This window comes from Diadema antillarum, unplaced genomic scaffold (genome assembly GCF_040938485.1).
Source record: "Diadema antillarum isolate AM-2024a unplaced genomic scaffold, OU_Dant_1.0 seq00000264_RagTag, whole genome shotgun sequence".
In the NCBI taxonomy this organism is placed as follows: domain Eukaryota; kingdom Metazoa; phylum Echinodermata; class Echinoidea; order Diadematoida; family Diadematidae; genus Diadema; species Diadema antillarum.
Genome location: NW_027271302.1, coordinates 1,385,773 through 1,410,598, shown reverse-complemented (window position 1 = coordinate 1,410,598; position 24,826 = coordinate 1,385,773). Strand labels below are relative to the sequence as shown.

General features: G+C 38.1%; 1 protein-coding gene across 1 annotated transcript; it reads left to right on the top strand.

Annotated features, from left to right (window-relative positions):
• The first annotated feature begins 1,135 nt into the window (after positions 1-1,135).
• Positions 1,136-23,043, top strand: LOC139729802 (telomerase protein component 1-like). Its single transcript, XM_071640733.1, has 23 exons — positions 1,136-1,363; positions 1,838-1,906; positions 2,712-2,818; positions 3,796-3,929; positions 4,569-4,699; positions 5,573-5,668; positions 6,087-6,179; positions 6,943-7,136; positions 7,751-7,862; positions 8,566-8,673; positions 9,096-9,269; positions 10,887-11,074; positions 12,119-12,297; positions 13,279-13,444; positions 13,932-14,031; positions 15,117-15,245; positions 15,839-15,963; positions 16,700-16,829; positions 17,702-17,821; positions 20,024-20,170; positions 21,006-21,086; positions 22,215-22,373; positions 22,903-23,043. Exons 1-23 carry the CDS (start codon positions 1,136-1,138, stop codon positions 23,041-23,043), a joined length of 3,111 nt encoding a protein of 1,036 aa, XP_071496834.1.
• Positions 23,044-24,826: the final 1,783 nt, after the last annotated feature.

Here is a 24,826-nt window from a genome sequence, read left to right as displayed (position 1 = left end):
AAGCTTCGAAGAAGCCTTATTTTGTGTGCATGTAGATGGCGGCTATTTCTCCGTCTTGCGTGTGTGTCGCATTTACCTGTTGAATCCTAGATTTTTGTCTGTGGTAAGACCAGTTTTGCCGATTTTGAAATCGAAAGCTCTATGCCACCTAGCTCTAGGCTTAAAAGCATTACGTAATTTAGCTCAGCGATAAGTATTAGGTCTGACGAGTACGTATAATGACAACCCTGATTAAAGAAACTTCTAAAATGCATGCTTCCAACACAGTTAACGTATAGGCCTAAATGTAAATGCGCGTGTGCATTCGTTCATAGTGTTGTGTGTGGATGCTTGTAAAGTAGAATCATAACTGCTAATATTATACATCTGAGGAGACATAATTGATATCAATGTACACATAAATCTCAGTTATCATGCTTAGCACGAACGTATGATGTTCATGAAAATATACCTATATCATTGTCCATGCATGCTTTGTCTTTAGGCTATACATACTGCTGCGAATGCAAGAAGAGGTCTTCCGATGAGCTGAATGAAATGCAGTTTGATGGGAGGGGGTTGTACAATATTGTATTTTCATCATTTTTTTTTCAATCGCAAGTCGTAATCAAAGAATATAGCCACGACATGGTAGCTATCTACCTGGCCCCACAGTATCACTAAACTTACATTAAAATGTTCATCAAGATGGTAAGACCAAAGGAGAAAGCGATATTAGGGCCTGAGATATTATTTGCAGTTAACAACCTGGTTAATGGAAATTATCTCCATCACGGTCACACCGCGTGAGTATAATGTATTATGAATTGTAGTATGAGTATAGAGTGCTTTTCAAGAATGGTGAATCATGATTATCTTTTTATTTTCTTGAAGCACCATCAGCACTAATCATTGCCAATAGATGGACCTAGCACTAATACATGTACTATAGGTGGCACTTCATGAGCAGCCGTTATTGTGAGTGTTGTCATTATCAATATTATTGCTGTCATTATTATCATAATCATTCTCGTCATCATCATCATCATCATTATTATGATTGCATTGAAATATATTTCATTCTTATCCCCTTTGACTCTTCCGATCCTTTCATGTTGCGCCGTGCAAAGGTCTCTTGACCTTGGCACCACATAGCATGGGCTGCGGTTCGTCAACCTCACTCGACGTACCCTCGTCCTCTTCGCAATACAAATACATCGTGGAAGAAACGTGGCAGAAGGTGTCCAAGACGCTCATGGACAAGACAAAAAGCGGCCCTGACCGGCAGCTGGTGATCAGGAGATCAGGCTGGAAGACCATTCGCATCTTCGTTTCTTCCACCTTCAAGGATTTCCACGCAGAGCGCGAGGTCCTCGTCAAAGAGGTGACTTGTTATCGACGTCGTTGGCGTTGAGCTCATCGCCATTGACACCGGTGTTTTATCTGTTGTTGTTCTTGCTGTTCCTCTTGTGTAGTTTTAGGACAAGTAAGCAGTGAGTGTAATTGAGAGATTTTTGTTTTCGTTTTTGTTTTTACTTCGCCTTGAGTTCTTGATCATCGAAAGGGATAATTTTATGAGGATTATACAGCCTCGAGTGAGACGATGCCTATATTAGAAATATACATTGAAACAACCACAATAGCCAACGAAAACATTATGATAAAGTGCAGAAAATCGACAGGAAAACATATACGAAACGTGATATAACAAGCAACAATACAGAGTTCAAACGTACAGCATGCTATTTTTTCTCTATATAACTGGAGCATAATCAAATATAATACTAATTTCAGACTAATGTGTGTGTGTATTATTGACTGATGTATGTTTATACCAATCTTTTGACTCCGTGACCAGGTTTTCCCAGATCTGCGTCAATGGTGCGAGAAGCGACGTCTACACCTCGTGGAGTGCGATCTCAGATGGGTATGAATTACTTCATTGGTTTTTATAATGTTGACATCATGCCCTGTATGCAAATCATTGTAAATCTTCATATCAAAAGTAGATGCGGTTATGACATCATCATCACGTCGCTGGTCACCCATTCGTTGACACACAATAATTCTTCTCTTAAATTCTTCTTTTATGTAAACATAAACGTTCGAAACTTACTGTGATGGCTAATTATTGAAGGGGAGTGACTGTTGCTTGATAATATTTACCAGTAATGACATCTTTAGCATAGTTTCAAATATGATTATTTGTGTATTGAAGTGATGGAATCATCATCTTTTTTAATTTGCATCCATTATGATTATGTCTAATTAGTGTCACTGTTAAATGAAAACGTTTGAATCTGAAGTATCCCATAACCTTCTTATGTTTTTTTCGTACCTTAATGAAATTTAACTATTATTTGCTGTTTGCTTGACCGCAATTTTTTTTAGTAAAGATAATCTTGACCAATGCGTGAAAGGCTCCTCTGGCTTTAATGTAACACCATTAGTGTAAAACCTTGCCCCTCCTTCCTTTATACACAATGTACAATAAATTACCGAGAATAAAAAGCCAAAGTCGCAGACTGTAATCATATACATGTACATATCAAAGTTTTCAACGAAAATGATTTTCCCTAACATCAACATCTTTGTGGTAAAGTCGGTAAAGACGGAATGGTATCCAATGTTGGTAGAAATCTTGTTGGTGATGACAAAATTACACCATACTTTTAACACTAATTTTGATATAAGTGTATTTAACACAATCCTCCCATGACTCACACTCACAGGGCATTCCCAAGGATACAACAAGCGCTGACACTCTGAGGGCATGCCTCGGAGAAATCGATCGTTGCTATGACGACAACATCATGCCATTCTTCCTGAACCTCACCAGGTATTTGAGAATTAAAGCATAAGATCCCATTGAGGTATATGAAAAAAAAAAACATTTTATGGAATCATATTATGCTCTTTTATCTCGCTGGTCCCGAAACGATAGTGCTTCCTTCCAGGGGGACAGGGAGCCAGGTAGAACAGTCAGTGGTAAAAGGAACAGGAATCATCGTCAAAGAAAAATGACAATCTTTCACTCTTCTTTCTTTCTTTACATTAATAACAACAAAATGACAAAAGGTGACATTGATAACTAGGAGTTTGATTACGTGCTTTCTAAGGAAGGTATTAGCCAGGTTGCATTTGGGCTTATAATGCATTCTTCTTCTTTTTTTCTATTTTCTTTTTTACAGACTTTATCTCTGTGGTGAAATTGATTTGGTGTAAAAATGTCCGATGTATATGAAGTAATAGGAACTTGGACATAAATACCAATCCAGATATTGTTTTAACCCCTGCTATCTATTTCTACCTTTATTAAGGGTACATAATACCCGTAACATTATAACCCTAACACCATTGCCAAAGACAGTGTTTTACCACAAACAACTTTGCCCCTGACATTTTACCTCGGTCATTATACTGTTCAGCTCTACCAATTTGACGTCTGGCACAACTGCCTCAGAAATAAGACATCGTGTACAGACGTTGTTCCTTATCATGGTAGCACACCCCCCCCCCCAAAAAAAAAAAAAAAAAAAAGAGAGACCGACTTCTCTTTCTCATAAGAGACCAATAAAAATCTGGCCACGAACATGAAACGTTTTGTAATTGGTAAATGTAGGACCGATATCAGCTTGAAAGCAACTTTAATTCTTTGCCATACATAATCATATTATTATTCTGCACCCAGCTACCCTGCCCTTCTCAAGTATCACCTTCTTTTCTACTTATTATATCCACCTTTCTATGCCTCTCCGTTAAAGTGTTATCAAGTTTGCTTTTATTGCTCCTTGATTCGAACTCTCCTCCGTGCAGCGAACGGGCTGGTTGGATCCCCACTCACCAAGACGTACCCCAGTCTCTGGTTCAGGAGTACCGCTGGGTGCACGGACTATCCGTTACTGAGATGGAAATTATGCACGGCGCCTACCGGATTGACAACCCCAATTGTGAGATGATGCCTTTGTATATGATTAGCTAAAATTGTATCAATACTCTGTGTGTTTTTACAGAAGAGGCTTGAATGAGACGAGCACAAGCCGTAAGAAAGAGCTATTATCACTTTTGAGGACGTTTGTTATAGGTTGTACGTGATCACATGAAAACTCTCTTCGCCTGATAATAAATTTTTCAAAACAAGTAGTAATAATCAAGTGATGTGCTTGTTCTCTCTGTGCCCTTCCAATGTGGACATTTTTAATTTTGTTTTTTATTAGATATCAATTATGAACAAAAGAACAGGTAGCATAATATGTTAATATAATGCCATGATTCACAAGACATTAAGGCTGAAATATATTTCATGTGAGAATATCTTCGGTATAATGAAATATATACAAGAAAAAGTCAGTCTAGGTTGATTCCTTTCATCGCGTTGTCAAGATTACAATAATCGATACTCAAGAATTGAAACATCTTCCGTGAACTAAATTTCTTAAAGGTCCTGATTATAGATGTAAAGCATTACAATGCCTCTCCCCGTTTTGTTGTATAAGATACGATTAGAATCGTGAGTGAAAAAAAAAATCTGGGTTTTTAAATCTAATCATGCTGTGTGTGTGTTCCCCCATCTTCTTCCTCCTACAAAGCCATCTTTATGATTCGGAGTACGAAGTTTATCGACTCACTACCGGCTGCTCACAAGGACGACTTCATCGACGCGAACCCAATAGCCAGCCACAAACTTGACATGCTGAAGAACATGCTGCGTGCTCGACTGGTAAATAATGCTATGACGCGTGGTATACGTATATTCACTATCACTACCATTCACAATTTTCTTCATGCTTTGGAGCAGGTACCGTGCGTCACTGTTGAATCTTAATATTGCACAGGACACTCTCACCCATCTATACAGTTACCAGAGGGAAAAAGTACTTCCCGTTACGACTCAATTATCCATGTAAATTGTTATTGATTGATAATGCGTTCTTGGAAATTTTTGGAATGACATTGGGAAAAAAAAAAGAATGAATCATCAGTTTGTTCGTTAGAAAAAAAAAAGCTCCTACACTTTTTAAATGAACGACAGCTTTCTTGTATGTGATATCCCGTGAGGTTGGAGATGCACTTGAACAGTAACGTCATTTCGTAATGACTCATGCCTCATGGATTAGCAAGAAAGTCGAGGTGCAAACGATAGCGAATATCAGTAGCAGATTTTCAGTTGATATATCAAACCCAAGTTGCAATCAACTGCGACTTTCTGTTGCAAGAAGTAAGCTAACTGCATCAATTGCAAGACTTCACATAACTGACTTTGGGGGATTTGCAATGGATTGTTCTCTCAGCTTTCTTACAACGCCCCCCCCCCTCCCTACAATAATGTAATCTATTTGAATAGGCGTCATTTTCGCTTTCCCATTAATGACAACATAATAATCATAGAAGCCTACACAACTTTTATCGATAACTCCTTTATTCCTAAAGTACCTTATCCTCTCTCTGTTTGTCTATCTATCAACGTTCCCATCACACTGTTTATCTGCCCAGGGATCTAAATCTGTATCTATTTACCAATCCTTCACCTAGATAGCCCTAATAAAAGCCACCCTTCCAATTGTATACATGGATTGTGTTTTCATACTGGCAGGGTTCTCGAGTTCATTGGTATGACTGTGAGTTTGCTGGCGTGGACGGAGACGGCAAGATCATGTTCAGTGGACTTCAGGAATCCTTCTCAAAACTTGTGAGTAAATCAGGAAAAACACATTTTGTTATCTGCGTGACTAACGGCAAGCTTTTTTAAACATTGCATTGACTATAGAAAGAAGATTATATTCTTGTATATCCATCTGCAAAAATTTGAACGATTGAAAAAAATCTGCATGACATCCGCTCGATTTCATGATCAGTTCAGATACTGAACAGTTCGGTCGCAAAGAACAGCAAATTAATTAATAGACCACATGAAGTTTATATAAATTATGATTTTCTTCTGGATGTGATGCTGTAAAGCAATTGAAATCTTTAATTTGATTTTAGAGACAGCAATGGATACATTTCACAACATCATCACAGAAGTACATAGTTGAAAGTGTTCACGTGTGTTCGGCATTATGGTATTTGATGTCTTTCTCTGTGGTCTTGATTTTCTCTGGAACCAGGTTTTTGACTTCTTCAAGGAAAGAATCGGTTACCAGTATCCCCTGACCGAGGTCACGATGGATCCATTCCAACAGACCAAAGAAGCCCATGAGGTGAGGAAGGATGAACATGAATGTTTGGAAACAAGTTTGAAGCCTCTTGAAACAATGATACATTGCGTGCGGTGTTTTAGGCTAGGAATAGAATTACAGTACTAAGCATGTTGCAGTATCTCCACGAATCATAACCAACAAAATGAACTCTATCATCCTCATGGCGTGTAAACCTGCTCACGAATTCCAACTGAGTGATTTCAAAGCCGAACTCCCTTAACCACATTTTCACAAAGCAAGACTGTCCTCGAGTTGTACATTGTAACAATAGAGACGACTATAATGACAATATTTTTAGGACAGTAAAATATTAATCTTGTTAGTACTAATGATGATTATTTTCCTATATAGTGATAATGTTATCCAAGATGGTGACATGAAATTTTTGCTCCTGCGACAGTTGCTCCGATAGGGTTAGGGTTGTGATAGGGTTGTAGGTTTAGCCTGATGTGAGGATTAGGATTAGGGATGGGGTTATGTTTGTGGATAAGTTTTATGTGTGGGTTAGAGTGCAAATATTTTGTGGGAGCAAATTATTGTCGCCGGAGCAAATGTCATGGAACCATCAAAAATAATATTTGGTCAGGTGCATGTATGAGAAGAGAACAAGAATACAAGGGAAAAAAGAGGAAAATACTGAAATAAGATGCTAGGTGTGATAGCATCTATAGTACTAATAACAATTACGAATTGCGAGAGGGATCAAAGTTCTGTTATTGTTACTATTCAGTAAGATATTTCTATCCGTCGTGTTTCTTTCTAGTCATTTCTGAAGAGCAGAAGTCCAATGGTGCTGGGTCGTGTGACCATCTTTGAGGAGATCCAGTCGTACATCCTGCAGGAGGGGACAGGCGCACCCCTGGTGCTCTCCGGCGGGGCCGGGACGGGGAAGACATCCATCATGGCTAGGGTCGGGGATGTCGCGCAAACCATGACCCTCAACAATCGCATACCAGGGTAAGAATAGTTGCTGCTGTCTAAATGGCACAGATTGATGCTCTGTAGAGAGAACTTAATTACGCATGATATACATAAAAGAGACTCGACGTACGTCGTAGCAAAAAAAAAAAAAAAAAAAAAAAACCCGATAACGATATTAGCAGTGTCCCGGTGGCCCATAGGCTACTGAGAATAGATGTCTGGCCACCAAATTTCCGAAAAAAAAAACTATCCTTTGGTGGTCCGATCGGGTACCTAAAATTCAAAATGAAATTTTACATTTTCTTTTATTTTGAGACAATAAAGTATCACATTGAAATATGTTTAGTGGCACGAACGAGAAAAATATTAGCGTCGCGCCCTTCCAAAAATCATATTCTTCTTTATCCAGGCTAGCCTCGGCGTTGTTGCCACTGTTCCCCAGAGGGTAGTCATGGTTTACTAATCTTCATGCTGGCTGATTTTGTTTAGGAATGACAAACATGTTTCCGTAAAAATGGGTAACACCTTTGGCTCAGATGGATTGAGGAGGTTGGGCATGCACACAGATCTGTAGTTGCTGTAGAATGCAAATGCTGCCAACGTTATTGAAATATCTGTATTACTGCCGGCATGACAACATCTTTTATCAGGGGTGGAGAGAAGGGATGGCACGTCTTCTACCATTTCGTTGGGGCAGTCCCGGGTTCGACCGACCTGGAGATGTGCCTGAAGAGATTACTGAAGGAACTCAGCCTGGTCAATGTGAGTAAAACACTTTCCGGCTTTCGTCTGTTCTCCGATAACAACGGCCTACGCATTGATATCTCATCACTTATTAGTTAACAATACTCTACAGTAGGTCCCCGATCGAAAATCTAATTCTGACAAGAGATTACACACGCATGTTGTTTTTGTTTTTTCTTTCGCTATGGTAATAGACCTGACTGGACGCAGAAGTTTTGGAACATTAAATGCAGAAGTTTATAAAAGCTTGTAGTAGTAATCTCTAATTTCTATGAAATTTCAGGAGATGTTTATGGACAATACTAGTGAAAAATCTTCTACGTTCTTAGTGGTAAAATCTTAGCTAGGAAATAAGAGATTTCTTTTCTCTCCAAATTCTCCTTATTTTCATATAAACATCTCATCCACTGTGCCTATTAAATACAACGTTGTCATCATAGAACAGTATCTTTGATAGTATATCTTATAATCGATAGAACTTTGTTACTCACCGAGCCAACAATGTTATACTTTTTGATTGGGACATTTGACTTCAATTTGAGTGGTACTTTATTTGAAAAAAAAAAGTGCGGGGGGGGGGGTTGTGTGTTTTCTCATCATAGATGCGTAACTTGATCACGTTTTACAACTTCAAATTCTAATATTTGTCATCAAGTCAGTATGTTATGAACTTCTTTGCCACGACAAGATGTCAGTAATATCAATTTCTATTGTTCTATAGGAGTCTACGATGCCCGTCACTCTGGAGAACACGTGTCAGCTGATGTGCAGTGTCTTGTCCAATGCCAAAACGCAGCCGACCATCATTGTGATAGACGCCCTCAACCAGGTAATACATGGAGAGAGAAAGAGGAATATTGGAAAAAATGACTGTGTTCTTTTAAAGTTTGTTGTCCGTCTTTGTTTCATCTCTGCGATATTTTTTCATTATGGCGATCTCTTGCATAAAATTATGCAGTTGTATCTCCATATACGGAAATTAGTGATTGAACGGAAAAAAAATCCAAGCGCTAGGATTATTCGGACAAAGCAAATGATAATAATAATAACAATAACAATAACAATAATAATGATAATAATAATAATAATAATAACAATAATAACAATAATGATGATAATAAAATAATAATAATAATAATGATAAATTGCAAAATGAACTCATTCTTTTTTATTGAAATTACGCACTAATTACCAACTGTGTTAATATACGTCTTGTCTCCTTTGTTGTTGTTACGTCGTGTTCTACCACAGTTCGACGAAGACCTGTCTCAGTCGCTTTTGTCCTGGCTCCCTCTACGAGTGGCTCCACAAATTCGGGTTGTCTTGTCCATGATAGATGACACACCCCCTCATCGGGAGCTTCACGAGAGGACTGTTAATCCTATCGAAATTCCTGTCACGCCGCTTGTGATGGAAACCAGAAAGGTTAGAGACCATCATGTTTGATACGAAATATCATTTGGATATGCAGGCATCTACATGTTTGGGCTGCTGTGCAAAGGGTATTTTGTGCAGCACATAGTACCACAGCTACCTTTTCTGTCGTATAAGTGCGTAGAAGAGGTTCAAGAGATGGAGTCTCAGCAGTCGTATTCCCTTTAAACCCGTGTTTGATGACGTCACTCAAACATATGAAATATGTGCCAAACTGGATCTCTCTCACAGATAGAACAATCATTCATGTCTCATTGCAGAATGACCTGCATTCTTCAAGGAAGATTAATATTCCTGAATGATGGTAATTATTGATTTTCGCCATTGATACTTTCTTTTTACTACAAAAGATGATCGAAACATAATAATTACGTTTAGGAAGCGCGGACAGGAACTGCGCAAAGGCTTTTACGAAGTAAATCAGATTTACTCGACTGGGCATGTCAAGCAGTTTTAAACATTTGAGTCTTGAGGGCAAATTTAGAGCAGTCAGCATCCGAAATAAACGGATAGCTTGAGGCAATTAATTTCAACAGAGGCAAGGTCCAGCTCAAGCGAACTAACGACCCCCCCCCCCATGATTTCTTAGTGTTTGGAACAACAAGCAATTTATCTTTCATATATGAAAATATATATGCAAAATGTCCTGATGTAGTGAACCACGTTAAATCTGAGAGCACAAAGAATCAGCAGCTGCATGTCACAACGTACAATTATTCTAGGCAGGATCTTTCTTTTTATTGAGCCATCCATTTCTGTGATAGTGGATTTAAAAATGTGCCTCTTACACAATGAATTGATAATGTAATGGCGTTCTGAGTATTTTTTCTTGGGCCTTTGACCCAAGACCTCAAGACCCCGATACCCAAAGACCCAAGACTCCAAGACCCCAAGACCACAAGAGACCTCAAGACCACAAGGCTCCAAGACGTACCCCAAGACCCCAGACGTACCCCAAGACCCCTAGACCCCAAAAGACCCTAAAGACCCACATCAGAGATAAGTTGGCGGCATCAAATCCCTATCATTAAATTCACAAATGCACCCGTGGTATTCTATTATACATCCTTGATAAACTGACGGCTGTTTGAATAGTTATAGACAGTTGAAACTCTATGTCTTGAACCTCCTTGGCGGGAGAGTGAATTTGATTTGCAATGTAAACGTTTGATAATTCTCGAGAAAATATGCAACAATAAATCATAGTTCTACGGTTTGCACATCGTCTCATTTGCAACATTTCACCTTGTCATGCATATATTGTGGTTGACATAGGTGCAGCGCATTCTTATTAAAACGTTATGGTAGTCATATTTTGAACATTTTTCTGATTAATACTTTAACTGCTTTCCTGAGGTATGAAAGTAACAACTCAAGTGTGCGCGCACATTTTGTGGCATGTTACTGATGAGTAGTAAAGACAGAGATAGGTTTAGATGGAAAGAAAGAGAGATGGAAGGGGTGAAGAGACAAAGCGAGTTAATGATTTGCGCGCTTGGGAATATTCCTTTTTGCTCTTTAAATACCAGTTGCGTTGTGCTTGAGATGATGTACAGTGGATTTTCGACAGATGATAAATTCAATCTTCCCTCTACCTTCCTTTGCCAGAGCATCGTCACGGAAATGCTCGGCCGATATAACAAGAAGCTAGACGAGGCCCAGATGGCAACCCTACTGGCCAAGGAATCTTCGCAGAATCCTCTTTGGTTGTCGGTGGCCTGTGAGGAGCTCAGAGTGTACGGCCACTTCGAGAAGCTTACAGACAAAATCAACACCTTAAAGGACGGGCTCTTCGAGTGAGTTTCGAACCCTATACCTTCGGTTATCGGGTCCTTTCACAGGGAGAAATAGCTCTCAATTCAAGAACAGGTTCATTCAATCAATGTTAATTTAAGGTAAATTTCAAACAAACAGGATTGGTCAAGTTTAATTAGGATAATGTAAAATACGAATGATACTTTCGTTGCTCTATGTCATTACATTTATATCTACTTGAGATCATCTTTGGGTTTTCGACATTAATTCTGAAAAAAATATGTATATGATATTGAATAAGGTACTATAACCGTGGCGGAATCATGCGGACAAAAAACATGGTTATTGAAAATGATTCTTGTACAAATATTACGATATGAATGTATATAGGCCTAATGATTCATAATCATTTGTTGATTGACTGAAAACAGTCCTTTATTTCGTGATTAATGTATGTTGTCGCATCACCTAATTAGAGGAAAATATTGGTGAGGTGAAAAGATCACCGCCTTGAGTCATTAGCATTTGCAGCTACAGCCGATATCACTCTTTTGTGAAAACATGAGAAACTGAGTGTGTGTAATGTGTGGCTTATAGCTAGCACATAAATACCAAAGTCCTCAGAATGTAGTTACAAGTTTATGGGCTCTCAAGGGCTAGCAAAAAGCCTTGGTATTACGATATGGGACCGGGCATGTTTGCAAAGTGAAGGGGCTGCATTCCTACACTTTTAGGATATTAGAGAAAAAGCAAACTTCGGGTGCAAGAAAAGAAGTATAATGGTTTACATCTGAGAAACAAAATTAATAAACAAACAAACAAACGAAATTACAACAACCTTCAAAGACCTATAGGACTCTTTGGTTTCAGCCGAGGACCCCAAAATTTCCGCAGCTCTTCCTCAGCATTGCTGGGTAGAACGGACAAAACACTTTACCGAAGGATGTTGATGGACAGTTGATCTATAGTAAGATTCGGCTCCAGGATCCCTTATTTAAGAGCTTAGCACCTTATCCACGATGCCATAACGTGCTTCAACTTACAGACCACACCCATCTACACAGACTTCCTTCTTCCTTTTTCAGTCTTCTGATGCAGGTCTTCCAGCGATTCGAGGAGGAGAATGGTGGTAAGCTCCTGGTGGCCACCCTGTGTCTCCTGGAATGTTCCGTGACTGGTCTCCTGGAGACAGAGCTCCTGTCTATCCTCGGGGATGAAGACAATCTCACCATGCCCAGCGGTGACGTCAGTGAAGCCATGAAAGGTTTGTCAGCTCTTAGCCTTGTGCTCGGAGTTAGTTTTGACTACCCCCTGTGAGAGGTCGGGTCAGTACTTCGCGCATCGGCCATGTCAGGCATACCACCACAAATGATAATAATAATAATGATAATACATTCTGCTTTAGCGCATGTCACAATGAAGTCTCCATGCGCTTTACAAAATTTCTATAATAACAATACAATTAGAAATACATATGTAATACAAAACAACTGACTACAACAGCAATAAAGAAATTACGAAGAATGACCAAAGTATTGATTAAACAAATACGTCTTAAGTTTAGTTTTGAAAGTCTCTTGTGTTGGTGTGGTGCGAACAGAGTTGGGTAAGGTGTTCCATAGGGTGGGTGCCATGACAGAAAAGGAACTTGAGCCATTGTAGTATTGAGTGTTGAAGCGGGGGACTTGAAGAAGTAGTTGGTGTTGTGATCGGAGAGCACGAGGAGGTGTGTAGACGTGGATGAGGTCAGAAATGTAAGAATGTTAAATGTAATGTATGAAAAGAGCGTAAAGATGGCTTCCTGACAGCGTGCTTTTTATCAGTGCAGATTATAGTGCCCTCTGATGCTTACTTAGATAGTTATCGCATTGTCCCATCCTGCCCCGTGTCCCATCATGCCCCACCTTCCCCTACTGTGTAGAAATTAAAGAATAGAATGAGGAACAGCAGAAAATTATACGAAGAAATAGTAAATGGATATTGAGTCACTTTCAGGGGTGACAATTATGATTATTTTTATTGGGACTGTGTTGTTTTCAAAAGCTTCAGTGTCTATTTTCAATCGTAATCTTTGTCGACTATCTGCAGATGCACCGAACATTAGCCTGTAAAACTTACTATATTATGTCTAGGTGTGCGTGAGTATGATTATTTTTTCGCGTGCCGAGAGCGTCGTATGGGTGATGATGATAATGCTAATTATGTGTTTAAGCTTTCATCGAGTTATATGTTGTAAATCCTACAGACTTGTCGACAAAAGAGAAATCGAGTCGAGAGATAGGAACTCTACCAGCCGCGAAGTGGGCGGTCGTGTACCGCGCCCTAAAGCCCTTTATTCGTCCTTTCGGAGACAGCGGGGAAGGTCGGCTTGACTTCTACCATCGCGCCGTGAGCAAAGCTGTGCGCAGGATGTAAGTTGGAATGGATGGGGATGAAAACAACGACTGTTTCGATGATACTAATAACGATAATGAAGATGATGATGATGATGATGGTGATAGCAATGTACCAATGACAAGTATTATCAGGAGGAAAATGATATATGACATTATTTATAATGACAATGATAAGCACAACAATACTACTGTATGATAAACTGCTGAAGATAATGCTCACAATAATGTTAATACTATCATATCTTTCTTATTATTTTTTATGATTACAGCCATCGAAATAAAAATGTAGGCTATATGTACAATGAATCCATTACACTCAAGCACTTGCTTTGTTTTGTTTTTGATGAAAGGTCCGTTTTTATGACAATTACGCCCATCGCTATTCAACAGGTGGACCCTACCAATGGGTAACATAATGTTGTAGGAAATACAAAAAGTCAAAAGAGAGAAAGAGAGAAATACACAGAGAGATGTCGATGTTCTTCTATCCTTTAAAATGCAGGTATTTCAGCGGAGCGGACAAGGACAAATTCAAACAATGGTGGCACACCAAACTGGCAAAATTCTTCATGCAAACAAATTCGCTGGAAAGGAAAATAGAGGTAAACCACAAAAGGAGGGGATACGAAGAGAGAAGGAGATGGGGAAGGATAAGTGAGATTTGTTGTAATTGTGTGTGTGTGTGTGTGTGTGTGTGTGTGTGTGTGTGAAAAGAGACATAGTGATAATGATTATGGAATAATGATTATGGAAGAAGAGAAAATCTCAAGGGACAATTCCCGTTATGAATTATGCAATACATCTTCTCAATGACAAAATGAAACCAAACATGAGAAGAAAGCTGCCGTTTTCAATTGAATATAGTGGCACCATCCTTAAATAATTTAAATAGGATACTCATCATAACTTATATGTATTACAATGGTTTGACCTTTTTTTTTATTTGAGGCTTGAACGTTTAAATTCACATCGCAGACAAACACACCCCAACCATTGAGTTGCTGGTCGTCATAACTGTGCTACCTTTGATTCAGTTGTGACGTTTGGCATTATGATTTCTACTAAAAGAGAGGACTTGCATTCCACACGATGCTTTTCGGCGATGCAAAAAAAAAAAAATAATAAAACACATCTGAAACTGTAATGTGAAACTAGGAACTCCATTATTAACGGGGACTTCCGATTTATAAACCACAAACATTACAAAGGCTGTCACAGCAAAGAACCTATTTGAGACCTGTGGCATTCGCATATAGCCGAAATAATCATGAAGTTTCCCGTCGAGTTTATCTGCTGTTACTCAATTTTGCCATCCAGGTTGATGTGTTTGGAAATGAAGTGAGCGAATGTGCTGATCCTTATACATGAATTGAATTGGTGTATTATTGTACATTTCAATCACAGTTATCAATATGAACGAAATAAGCAAAATGAAGAGGATGTTTATGGTGTCTTCAGTGACGATATTTATGCTGTGATAGAACATGTACTGACATCATGATTCGTTTAATAAGGCATTACAGCAAGTATGTAAAAACAGTAACAATTCCTGGGATAATGGTGTTATCTATCCCGTAGTTATAACGGTCAAAGCGAGAGTTAAGACGAAGAATACCTTTGATAATATTTACGCCTATTCATAAGATTGTCCTTATTACCATGGTTACGCCTATTTTACCCATACCAGGAGCTACCAAGCCATCTCCTCCAGATCGGCGATCAAGAGAGTCTAATCAAGGTCTTGACCGACTGGACTGTCTTTGAGCAGCTCTTCCATGAAGAGTACAGTGTCTTCTTACTGAAGTACTGGCGAGAGGTAAGCTACAAATCTTGAAATAAGCTATTTTGCTATGTATACTCAAATTAGAACCATTCTCAACATGGCGACCTATAGTATAATAGCAGATCTATAGTGGTAGTATGTATATCCACCTATATACATATTGCCACTAGGTAATATCTGGAATCCAGTCTGCATTCGGAACTTATCCCTAAGCCTGGCGATCCTAAGGCAGGCGTTGTAGGTGTCAGGAACAAGCTTAGTTGTTAGTAAGATGTGCCTCAAATTCGAACAACCTAGCGAACTGATCTTTTCCTGTACTTCAGTGAATAACTAATCTGCGTCATGATTTAATGTCTGTCATGGAAACATCGTGGAAAAAAACATTGTTATTAGTTTGCCCGATACAGAATACCTGCTATAGATAAAAGAAAGGTTATGTGAAATCATTTCTAACCCCATCATACAATGCAAACGTCAATGCCGCAAAGTATGAGGCTTTGGACATGTATTGTTTGGGGACGAGAACCTGGATTGCAGTCGGAATCGTAATTTCTTTTCATTTGTTAATCTTGCTGAATCGTTGCATGTGAACATCCTACTGCTCGCTATCATTAATTTTTATCCAGGGATTCGGAGAGAATTGGCAAGATGTGATGCTCGAGCACTACGGAAATATTCTTTCTCAAGAAGCAGAGTTAGACATGGACATGGAAATCTTTATAAAGCATGTCGAACAGATCAGTAGAATCGCGTGAGTATAGAATGACAAACAAGGTATTTTTTGAAGCCCAAGTAAAAGCTAGGCAATAATGATAAAGCATATTCCGGTTTAAACGGAGTGTTTAGATACCCGCTCTAAATGTGTGAGTTGGTCTTTTCGGAAGACTCTCGGATTAGATGAGCCATTAGATATGCAAACAAATCGTAAGAGTCTGGTACAGACCGTATACAGAAATGCAAATAGGGTGTATACGAGCAGTCTTGCACAGCCTGCCATGACTAAAATCGTGCTTCCAGCAAGCGCAAAACTCTGTACTAAGTGCCAATGATTCAATGAATGTTGTCCGTATAAGCAAATTATTTTAATAACTCTTTTTAAAAGGATTCTTTATATCTTGATGTGTATAAGACGATTGATGACGTCTGAGGAGACAGCGAGGTAACTTTGAAATTTAATTTTGGCCGATGAAGGAATACATTTTTATGTTTACAAATCACTAAGTGCATATAAAATGAACATTTTTTGACACTTTGAAATTTAAACATCGCATGTCAACATTATAATGATGTGACAATTACGTTTACCTGAATGTTGGTGAGTGAATAAATTTCTTTGTGAAAAAAAAGAAATATGAACGAACAAATCGTACTAATAATCATATCAAGATATGTAAATTAATACGAAGAAATATATGATCATTAAAATACCTTAATCGTTAAATAAATAGATGTAAGAGCACGTTTCCCATAATCATTATTTCTCACAGCACGCAGTCAGGCCGCCATAACGAAGCAATGAAGTTCTTACAAAAGTGCTTGAATCTCGAGGAATCGAGGGGAAATCGGAAGGAGAAAATGGTCGAATACTACCACCTGGGAACAGTCATCTACGATCAGGTACCTTGCCTTCTTTCCAAGTCTTATCTGTTGGCGAGGGCCAAATCTAGCAAAATTATCACGTTTCTCACATAGTTCATTCCTTTGAACCGTTATAACCTAACTTCGCCCTTCATGGCGACACCTGCTGATAAAAATTTTGACGATGACAGATATTTTCTGCATTTGTCGGCTGTGAATGGCAGCAGTTTGGGTAGTATCTTAATGAAGCAGGTAGAGCGTAATCAGTAGCTTTGCATATCAAGGCACACAAAGTTATCAGACGAAGGTGAATTTGATCAATATTTGATGATCTAGAATTATTATAAGTCATAATACTATGTTGAGAAAACAACCGGGTTCAGTCTTTTGTTTGCGTGTCGTTTTTTCCTTCTGCGAAAGGATATCCTATATATACTGTCCTATAGTTTTTTTTTATAGCATAATCATAAGTATAAGTATACTCATATCTTTATTATTATCGTAAGGATTACTTTGCTCTATAGAATATCATAAAACTATATTTTACATCTAAATTCATTCAAAAGAATGATTTTGAATGTCATCATTCTTTGAATGCCTATCACCGTTATCATAGTTAGGTTTGTTTTACTGTCATCAACATTTTCATGTAATTATGTTAACATTTGATTATCGTTATTTTTTTCTGCTCCTTTTCTATGAATAATTATTTGTAACAATAACATGGATAACATTGACATATAGTTATATACATACAGTATGTACAGTTTTTATATATTTTGCCTTGTAAGAAATGAAAACATTGAATATTCTGCGACATGGCCCAGAAAGCAGTTGAATCATAGAGAATTGAGATATGTACGATATGCCAATCATGCACAGCATCCTTTGCACATCCTTCCTTCTCACAGGTTGTGAAGACGCAGCAATACCAGCGAGCCAGCGTGATCAGGTCTCAGTGCATGCCACTCATCAGATTTGCTAGGGAGTCTATCGCTATTCGTGAGACGCTGGAAGGGGACAAGCATAAAGTAAGAACTAAAAATCGGGCCGAGCAAAAGCCCTGGTCGCCATCGAACATAATTAATGCGTAACGTCCTTTAAAGGTTCTAGCCCACATTTGCAAACCCACGAAAATCAAAACTGCATAAAACAGGTCCAATATGACTTCAAGTACAAGTTATAACAGTAACATACCTCACCTGTTGCTCTTTGTCCATACCATTCGATAAAAGAGAGGAAATCATCGTTTTAAAATCAATTTTCAAATCGGGTCAACCCGACCCAAAATCGAATTACGAGCGCGGGCTAGCTACGTACATGTAACTTACACATGTATCGCGTGCATGTAGTACGTACGTGGACCGGAGCTAGCGAGCGTTATACGCATGCATACGGTGCATTTTCATTCATTTTTATGGAAGTAATGGACTAATTGGAACGAAATTTTGCTCAGGTGTTACTGCAATCATACCCAAACTCCATGCTAACTGTGAGACCAATTGCTGCAGGTTTACAAATGTGGGCTAATACCTTTAAGAATATCAGTACAAATTTTAGAGTACCACCCTCTGGTATTCTTATACTACAGAACAAATTTCGTGGTAATGAGAAAAACAGCATTTTATGATCATAATGAAAGCCGTTCCAATAACCATTCAGAATTGCCGATACATTACTTCACGAAACTAACACATAGATGACCAGAATGATTTCAGAGCGTGTCAAAATCAGTTATGAAATTAGAATCTCTGCAGTCTGATTGGTCAATTCTCATGCATTGATTTTTACTGATCCACACTGAGCCATGCGTCCGGGAAAATCATACGCATGGCTCAAGTCTTGCATGAGTGTTGTAGGTGTACCGGACGCATGATGGGGAAAATGGTTGTATTTCATGAATTTACGGGCCCATTTTATAACACAAATGACACACAGGACTATTTCGTGGATCAGTGAGAATTGGATGCTCTCGTTTAACTTTGGAACAGTCTAAAATCCACTCGCTGCGCTCGTGTGTTTAAACAGTTCCAAAGTTAAACTCGCGCATACAGTTCTCACCGATCCACTCTGTCCTGTGCATCATTTGTATAATAACGTAATAACGTGTACTATCACTGGGCAGTGTCCATTTTCGAAGAATCACACGGCTATACACACTGAATCATATTATAAACATAGGACACAGAATCCAGTTTTCAAAGTGGCAAAACGTGGCAGGCAAATAGTTAGGTATCAATGTGAAGCAAGGACTCTGGGTTATACTGATGCAATATTTATCTTCTTATAGATCTTTTAAGATAACAAAAAAAAAATGTAATATGAACTTATTTTTTCATATTCTCATTAAAACTTGAATAATTTTCAGTCAATTGGTGTTGAGGAACTTACAACGAACGCCTGTCATGTATACTTTAGAGATTTTTAATTTACATGTTACCAGTTCGTTGAACAAACAAATAAACAAATTGGTATTCATAGTCCCAGGCGTAGAGACGTGACCGGAATGTTAAAGTTCACAGTATTACAGTCTATGTACTTTGTATATTTGGATAGCAAATTGTTGTTTTTCGAAGGTGTCCAACCAAAGTAAACAAAAAACAACAGCAACAACAACAACAATCATTTAATGCGTAAGCATTAAAAACAAACAACTCAGCAAGAAATACGTAATTTGTGGACTATATACGTAACTTATGACAGAACAAGAGTGAAAGGCATTGGGAATATCCTTCAGGGAGTTTTTTTTTTCTGCAGGACATAACAAAGATGCTCAGTTTGGCAGACTTGCTTTGGTCGTGATTGCTGTAACCACATCTTCACAAGGAAGCAATGTCAATGTTAGGGAATCAAAACATTTAAGATCAATTCCACTTGTCCAAGCTTATTCATGTTATTTGATAGCATCGTACAGTATTTCTTTCCGTTGTTGAAGCAAAATTATCCACAATTCGCTCTCGCTTCCTTCTTCTTCTTGACCATAACTTGATCTCCGAACCGAGAACATCAAAACTGCTTGGTGCACTTTTGTGCTTATCTCTTGAAGTAATGTTTGAATGATGTACGTTATTTTGTAATGAGCAGTAGAGTATAATAGCTGCGCAATATAAATGTCCTTTATTATCATTATTATTATTATCCTTGATGTCGAAACTGAATATTAAATAACATAAACAACGACACAATGAGCGGCTTACACACTGTTCCGTGATTTTCGCCTTGTGTTTCCGTAGTACAACCTTGGCAAGATCCTGATTCACTTGGCCTTTAATCTGCAAAAGATGTGGGAGATGGAGACTCACATGGAAGGGAAAACCCCGGAGGAGCTTCGGGAGGAGGGACAAGCCGCGGCCGAAAGAGCGTACCAGATCTTCCAGTCGGTAAGGCCGGCAAATCTGTCACTTCCCTCATCGTCCAATGCATAAGACCCTTGAATGGCCTGATTTTGACCCAGCTCGCTGACACGTTTGGTGTTTATTTGGTTTTTACATGGACATGGAATAAAAGAAAGTCAAACTTTCTAATGATTTGTGTATGTGTGTATAACATGTGTATGTAATGTGTTTATCATACACACAATATACACAATATCCATGTCATAACATTTATTCCCACAACTTTCTTAGTAAAATGATAAACGATATAGAACAGTGTGAAAATCATATTGTATGCACAGTGTAAGAAAACAGGTAAGTGTTATTGCCCGTCAAGCTTTCTCCCCTAATAAAAATTGGGGTGATCAAAATGTCTAAAATTGAGACAAAAACAAAACAAAACAAAACAATACAAAACATAACATAACGAAATAAAAACTGTAAATTTTCACTGGCATCACTGCTAACGGGTTATGAAAGGAATGCATGATTTCAATGTAAATGAATTTACAGTAACCCTTATATACTCTTCAACTTTGAAATAATAAATCCCGCCATGAAATGTATGAGATCTTGGAGGCTCATCACCGTTGACAGACGTTTAGTGAAAAGAAGACAGCTCTTTCGAAATGAATTTGCTGTACAGGAAGCGGGCACCAAAACCGACTACAATCCAGCCACCTGGTTGTTTTTTTTTTGCCATCAAGGCCATAAATATAAATATTTCTGAATGAAGATTACAAATCGAAGAGAAAAAAAAGCAGCCATAAAAGAAAGACAGCATTGCACAGTGTTTCAAGTCAGATCCTAATGTTACCCTCCTATTTTCATTTGCATACAGCTTGGTAACGTCAGTGAAATGGCCGATTGTATTATGACGAAAGCCGTGCTTGAACTGCGTGGAAGTGATGAGCAGCTGGAGGTATGCAGTCAATGTGTTTGTAACATTCTGAGATTCCTCCCCCTCGACTTCAAAAACTGATATAGATTCTGATCTTTTTAGATTTTCTGTTTAGCATTTATTTTGCTTGTTTGTTTGGAAGATTACAATGCAACACTAGCATACTTATTTCTATTGCAGGGCATGCATGCTGAGAACACAACGATTAAAAACAAACCCATTATACAGTGGACAAAGGAGAAAGAAGATTTAGGATGTTATTCAAGTTATGAAAAATGTGTATGACGATAATAAAACTGGTGGTGATGGTAATCATGACATTGCAGAAATCGCGACGACCACGGAAGATCAATATTGTATTGAAGGAATTATAAAACTAGTATAGGAAAAGAAAAGGGAAAAACATGTGTGTGGTCGAGTGTAAGATAATATACCTCGTGCTTTTTGTGTATTCTGCTCTTCAAATCCATTTAGTGAATATAATCATGGTTACAGTTATTTGAACCCACATGGGTCTTTTCCAAAGTCTAGTGATGGTATTTTGAAAATCCCGTAGAGATTGGGGTAATGGCAGTATGTAATAGTAGCAATCTTTGTGGAATGATATACGGGATTGTCCTTTTGAAAATCCCGTAGAGATTGGGGTAATGGCAGTATGTAATAGTAGCAATCTTTGTGGAATGATATACGGGATTGTCCTCCACCCTTTCCAATTCTTGCGTCTAGGTCATGTAGGTACTGTATAGTGTGTAGCCCCATGTCCAACCTGTTCAGTTTAATTGTCAGTTCTCCATAGGATCTGCCATTACCACTACTAGTATCCTTGTGTACTGCCAGGACGTGTCCCTTACACCATTGGTTCAAGAGGGGAAAAGTGTGTAAGACACCTTTGTGAAATCAGGACGTGTCCCTTACACCATTGGTTCAAGAGGGGAAAAGTGTGTAAGACACCTTTGTGAAATGATGTAACACCGTACTGGACAAGAATTGAGGATCACCCGCCTCCGACGAATCAAATCAAATCATGCACAAATTTCACACACATATCTATGGACAAGATGTTAATGTGACACACAAGGGTTAATTTGCTATTGGAGTAGGTATCGTCCCGCTAGTTGTATAATAGCCATGCATCTGTGCTTCTCCCAGCTCTTCTACCGGGCACTCGACCTGTCGCTGCAGGCTAACGGCGAGTACAGCGTACTGACCAGCCGGTGCTACCTCAACATTGGCATCTGCAACGAGTCTAGAAACAGGACCGACTTGAGTTACGAATACTTCTTGAAGTGGAGGGACGTGTGCGAAATGGTACGATCGGAGAAAACTTTGAATGTATAGCTTAACAAAGTTGCAGAATCGAGCCTTGTCCCTGGACCACAAAGAGCATCCCCCCCCCCCCCGTAACACACACACACACACACACACTCACTAAAGGACCGATATTGCTTTTAAACTTATATAAATATACAAAGAAACTGTGTGACTGTATCCAAAGTTAGTGTAAATGACTGTTTTCATGAACACGTTTACATACTTTACTGGCGGAAAACCTACTTGAACTATGATATTAATGTGCTTTTCAAGTAAAGGGTTACCACTGATTCCAAACAATGGGTAGAACACATACTTCCTGTCTTGCATTGAACTGGATTAATTGGATAATTAGCACAAACTGTCAGAAAGTCCTAGGAAATAACCAAATACTCCATTAAAAGGGATGTATATCAGCTTATGCAGTTCAGGAAGGTAGAGTTCTTACATGTCTTATAACTCTTGTTTTTTTTTTCTCTCAAAATGCTTATGCCTCTTTGCCATACAATATTGTCCTATACAACAGGTATTTGGCAAGCACCACCCGCGCACGCAACGTGCGTACAACACGCTGCAAGATCCAAGGTTAAGGCAGGTCGCCTTACTAAAGCGACAACAAGAAGAACAAAATCGAGTGAACGGAAGCAATGTCACCGACGAAAGGTAGCACGTCCGACCGACGAAACGCACCCAGGGGCTTGTCTTCTCAACTTCTCGTGACGCCGTCCGTGATCCGCTAAAGACACTGCGTACAGTGGGACAAAATAATGTGGAATCTAGGTTTACACCATTTTTCATGTGTAACTCCTGGGTCTGTTAACTCGAATACACTTCTGAAGTTGCCGGTTTGGCGTTAAATGTTTAATCATGTAACCCAGAATCTATAACTAGTTATAGAACCTTCTCAGAAAGAAGTATTCTTTCCTTAATCATTAGACAATCTGTAACTGTAAATCCTTCTAAAATAATCGTTGAAAATGCATTTATTTCAAATCCACTCTCTAGTTCTTTATCATGTGTAGGCCTATAAATGTTATTTTCGCCCACCTGAATATAATATTGTGATGTATAAATGACACATTTCACCTTGTTCATTATCACTTTCATTTTCAATTCCTAATTGTGTTGAAAGTAGAAAGTATTCTTTTTTCATTTCATATTAAAGAGCTCTGAGCCTTGTGGGAAGTATATACTAGACATTGTATTTCAATGTATAATATTATGATATATAGTTTAAAACAACAAGCACAAGAAAATTTGTACTGGGTAGATCTTATTAATACATATATATATATATATATATATATATATAATATAAACTCCTGAATAAAAGTTCTGCAAGTACAATTTGACGTATCATATTTTTCTCAAAACTATATTATTTCATTGAAATGTGATGTCATAGGAAAGCCAGATAACTTATCTTGAATGAAATGATATAGTTTTGAGAGAAATATGATACGTCAAATTGGACTTGCAGAACTTTTTTTGAGGAGTTTATATATATGTCGTGTTATCATCTGTCATCTTACAGGTGTGATAAATTATTGCAAAGGATGTCTCAGGATACCAGATTTGTAGCAGCTTTTAACACAAGTCACGTCTTCTTCGATCAGCTTTATCTGTCTGTACGCATACATGAAGCACAAAAGAAATAAACATAAATGGAGCTGCGTGGGATTTTAAAATATTGGACATAGATCAAGTGATAAGCTATGGAATAATCAGAAATTGACATAATTGCATTGGATGTGATTTCAACGGAACAATTGAAAATATATTTTGTGATTAAAAAACATGAAAAGACAGAGGACAGCGAAGTAGACATGTGCGTGTATGTGTGGCATATAATATCTAGCGGAAAAATTAAGCAATGGCAAGCAGAAATAGATACAAATAAATTTATCGTAGAACGAATAGTTAATTGGTTGGCAGACGTCTTGCTTTAGCTGTGTTGTGGCTGATGTGTATATATATATATATATATATATATATATATATATATATATAATACATGTATATAGATATAGATCTAATGATATGATATCATTGTGCGTGCTTAATGAAATATTTCATTATTCATCATCTGAGTAGGTTGAAAACGCCCTTTACTCTATGATAAGAACACAAGCACTATCTTAGGTAGAGCAAGATTTTTGGTTTAGCATTCCACAAAGAACCGTTTGATTTTCCCCTTTGAGTAAGCTGCGCTGCATTCATAGAAAATACATAAATAACAAAGTGTAGTCTCTTTCCAATGACATTATTCGTTATGCATTTCTTTGTCATTAAAAGTTTTGTATTTTCATACCAATCTGTTTTTTAATGTACTTCTCTATAGGGAATCACAATCTTTTTCGTGGTTTTCCTCGACATTTTGATTATTGTACAAATATTGGCTGTATTGCTTTTATGAAATCAATAAATTGAATTGAATTGAAAGTTTCGTC

Coding starts and splice junctions, on each gene's coding strand:
- LOC139729802 (XM_071640733.1), top strand. CDS start 1,136: ATGGGCTGCGGTTCGTCAACCTCACTCGACGTACCCTCGTCCTCTTCG. Junction 15,246..15,838: donor TACTGAAGTACTGGCGAGAG/GTAAGCTACAAA, acceptor ATTTTTATCCAG/GGATTCGGAGAGAATTGGCA. Junction 22,374..22,902: donor GGAGGGACGTGTGCGAAATG/GTACGATCGGAG, acceptor CCTATACAACAG/GTATTTGGCAAGCACCACCC.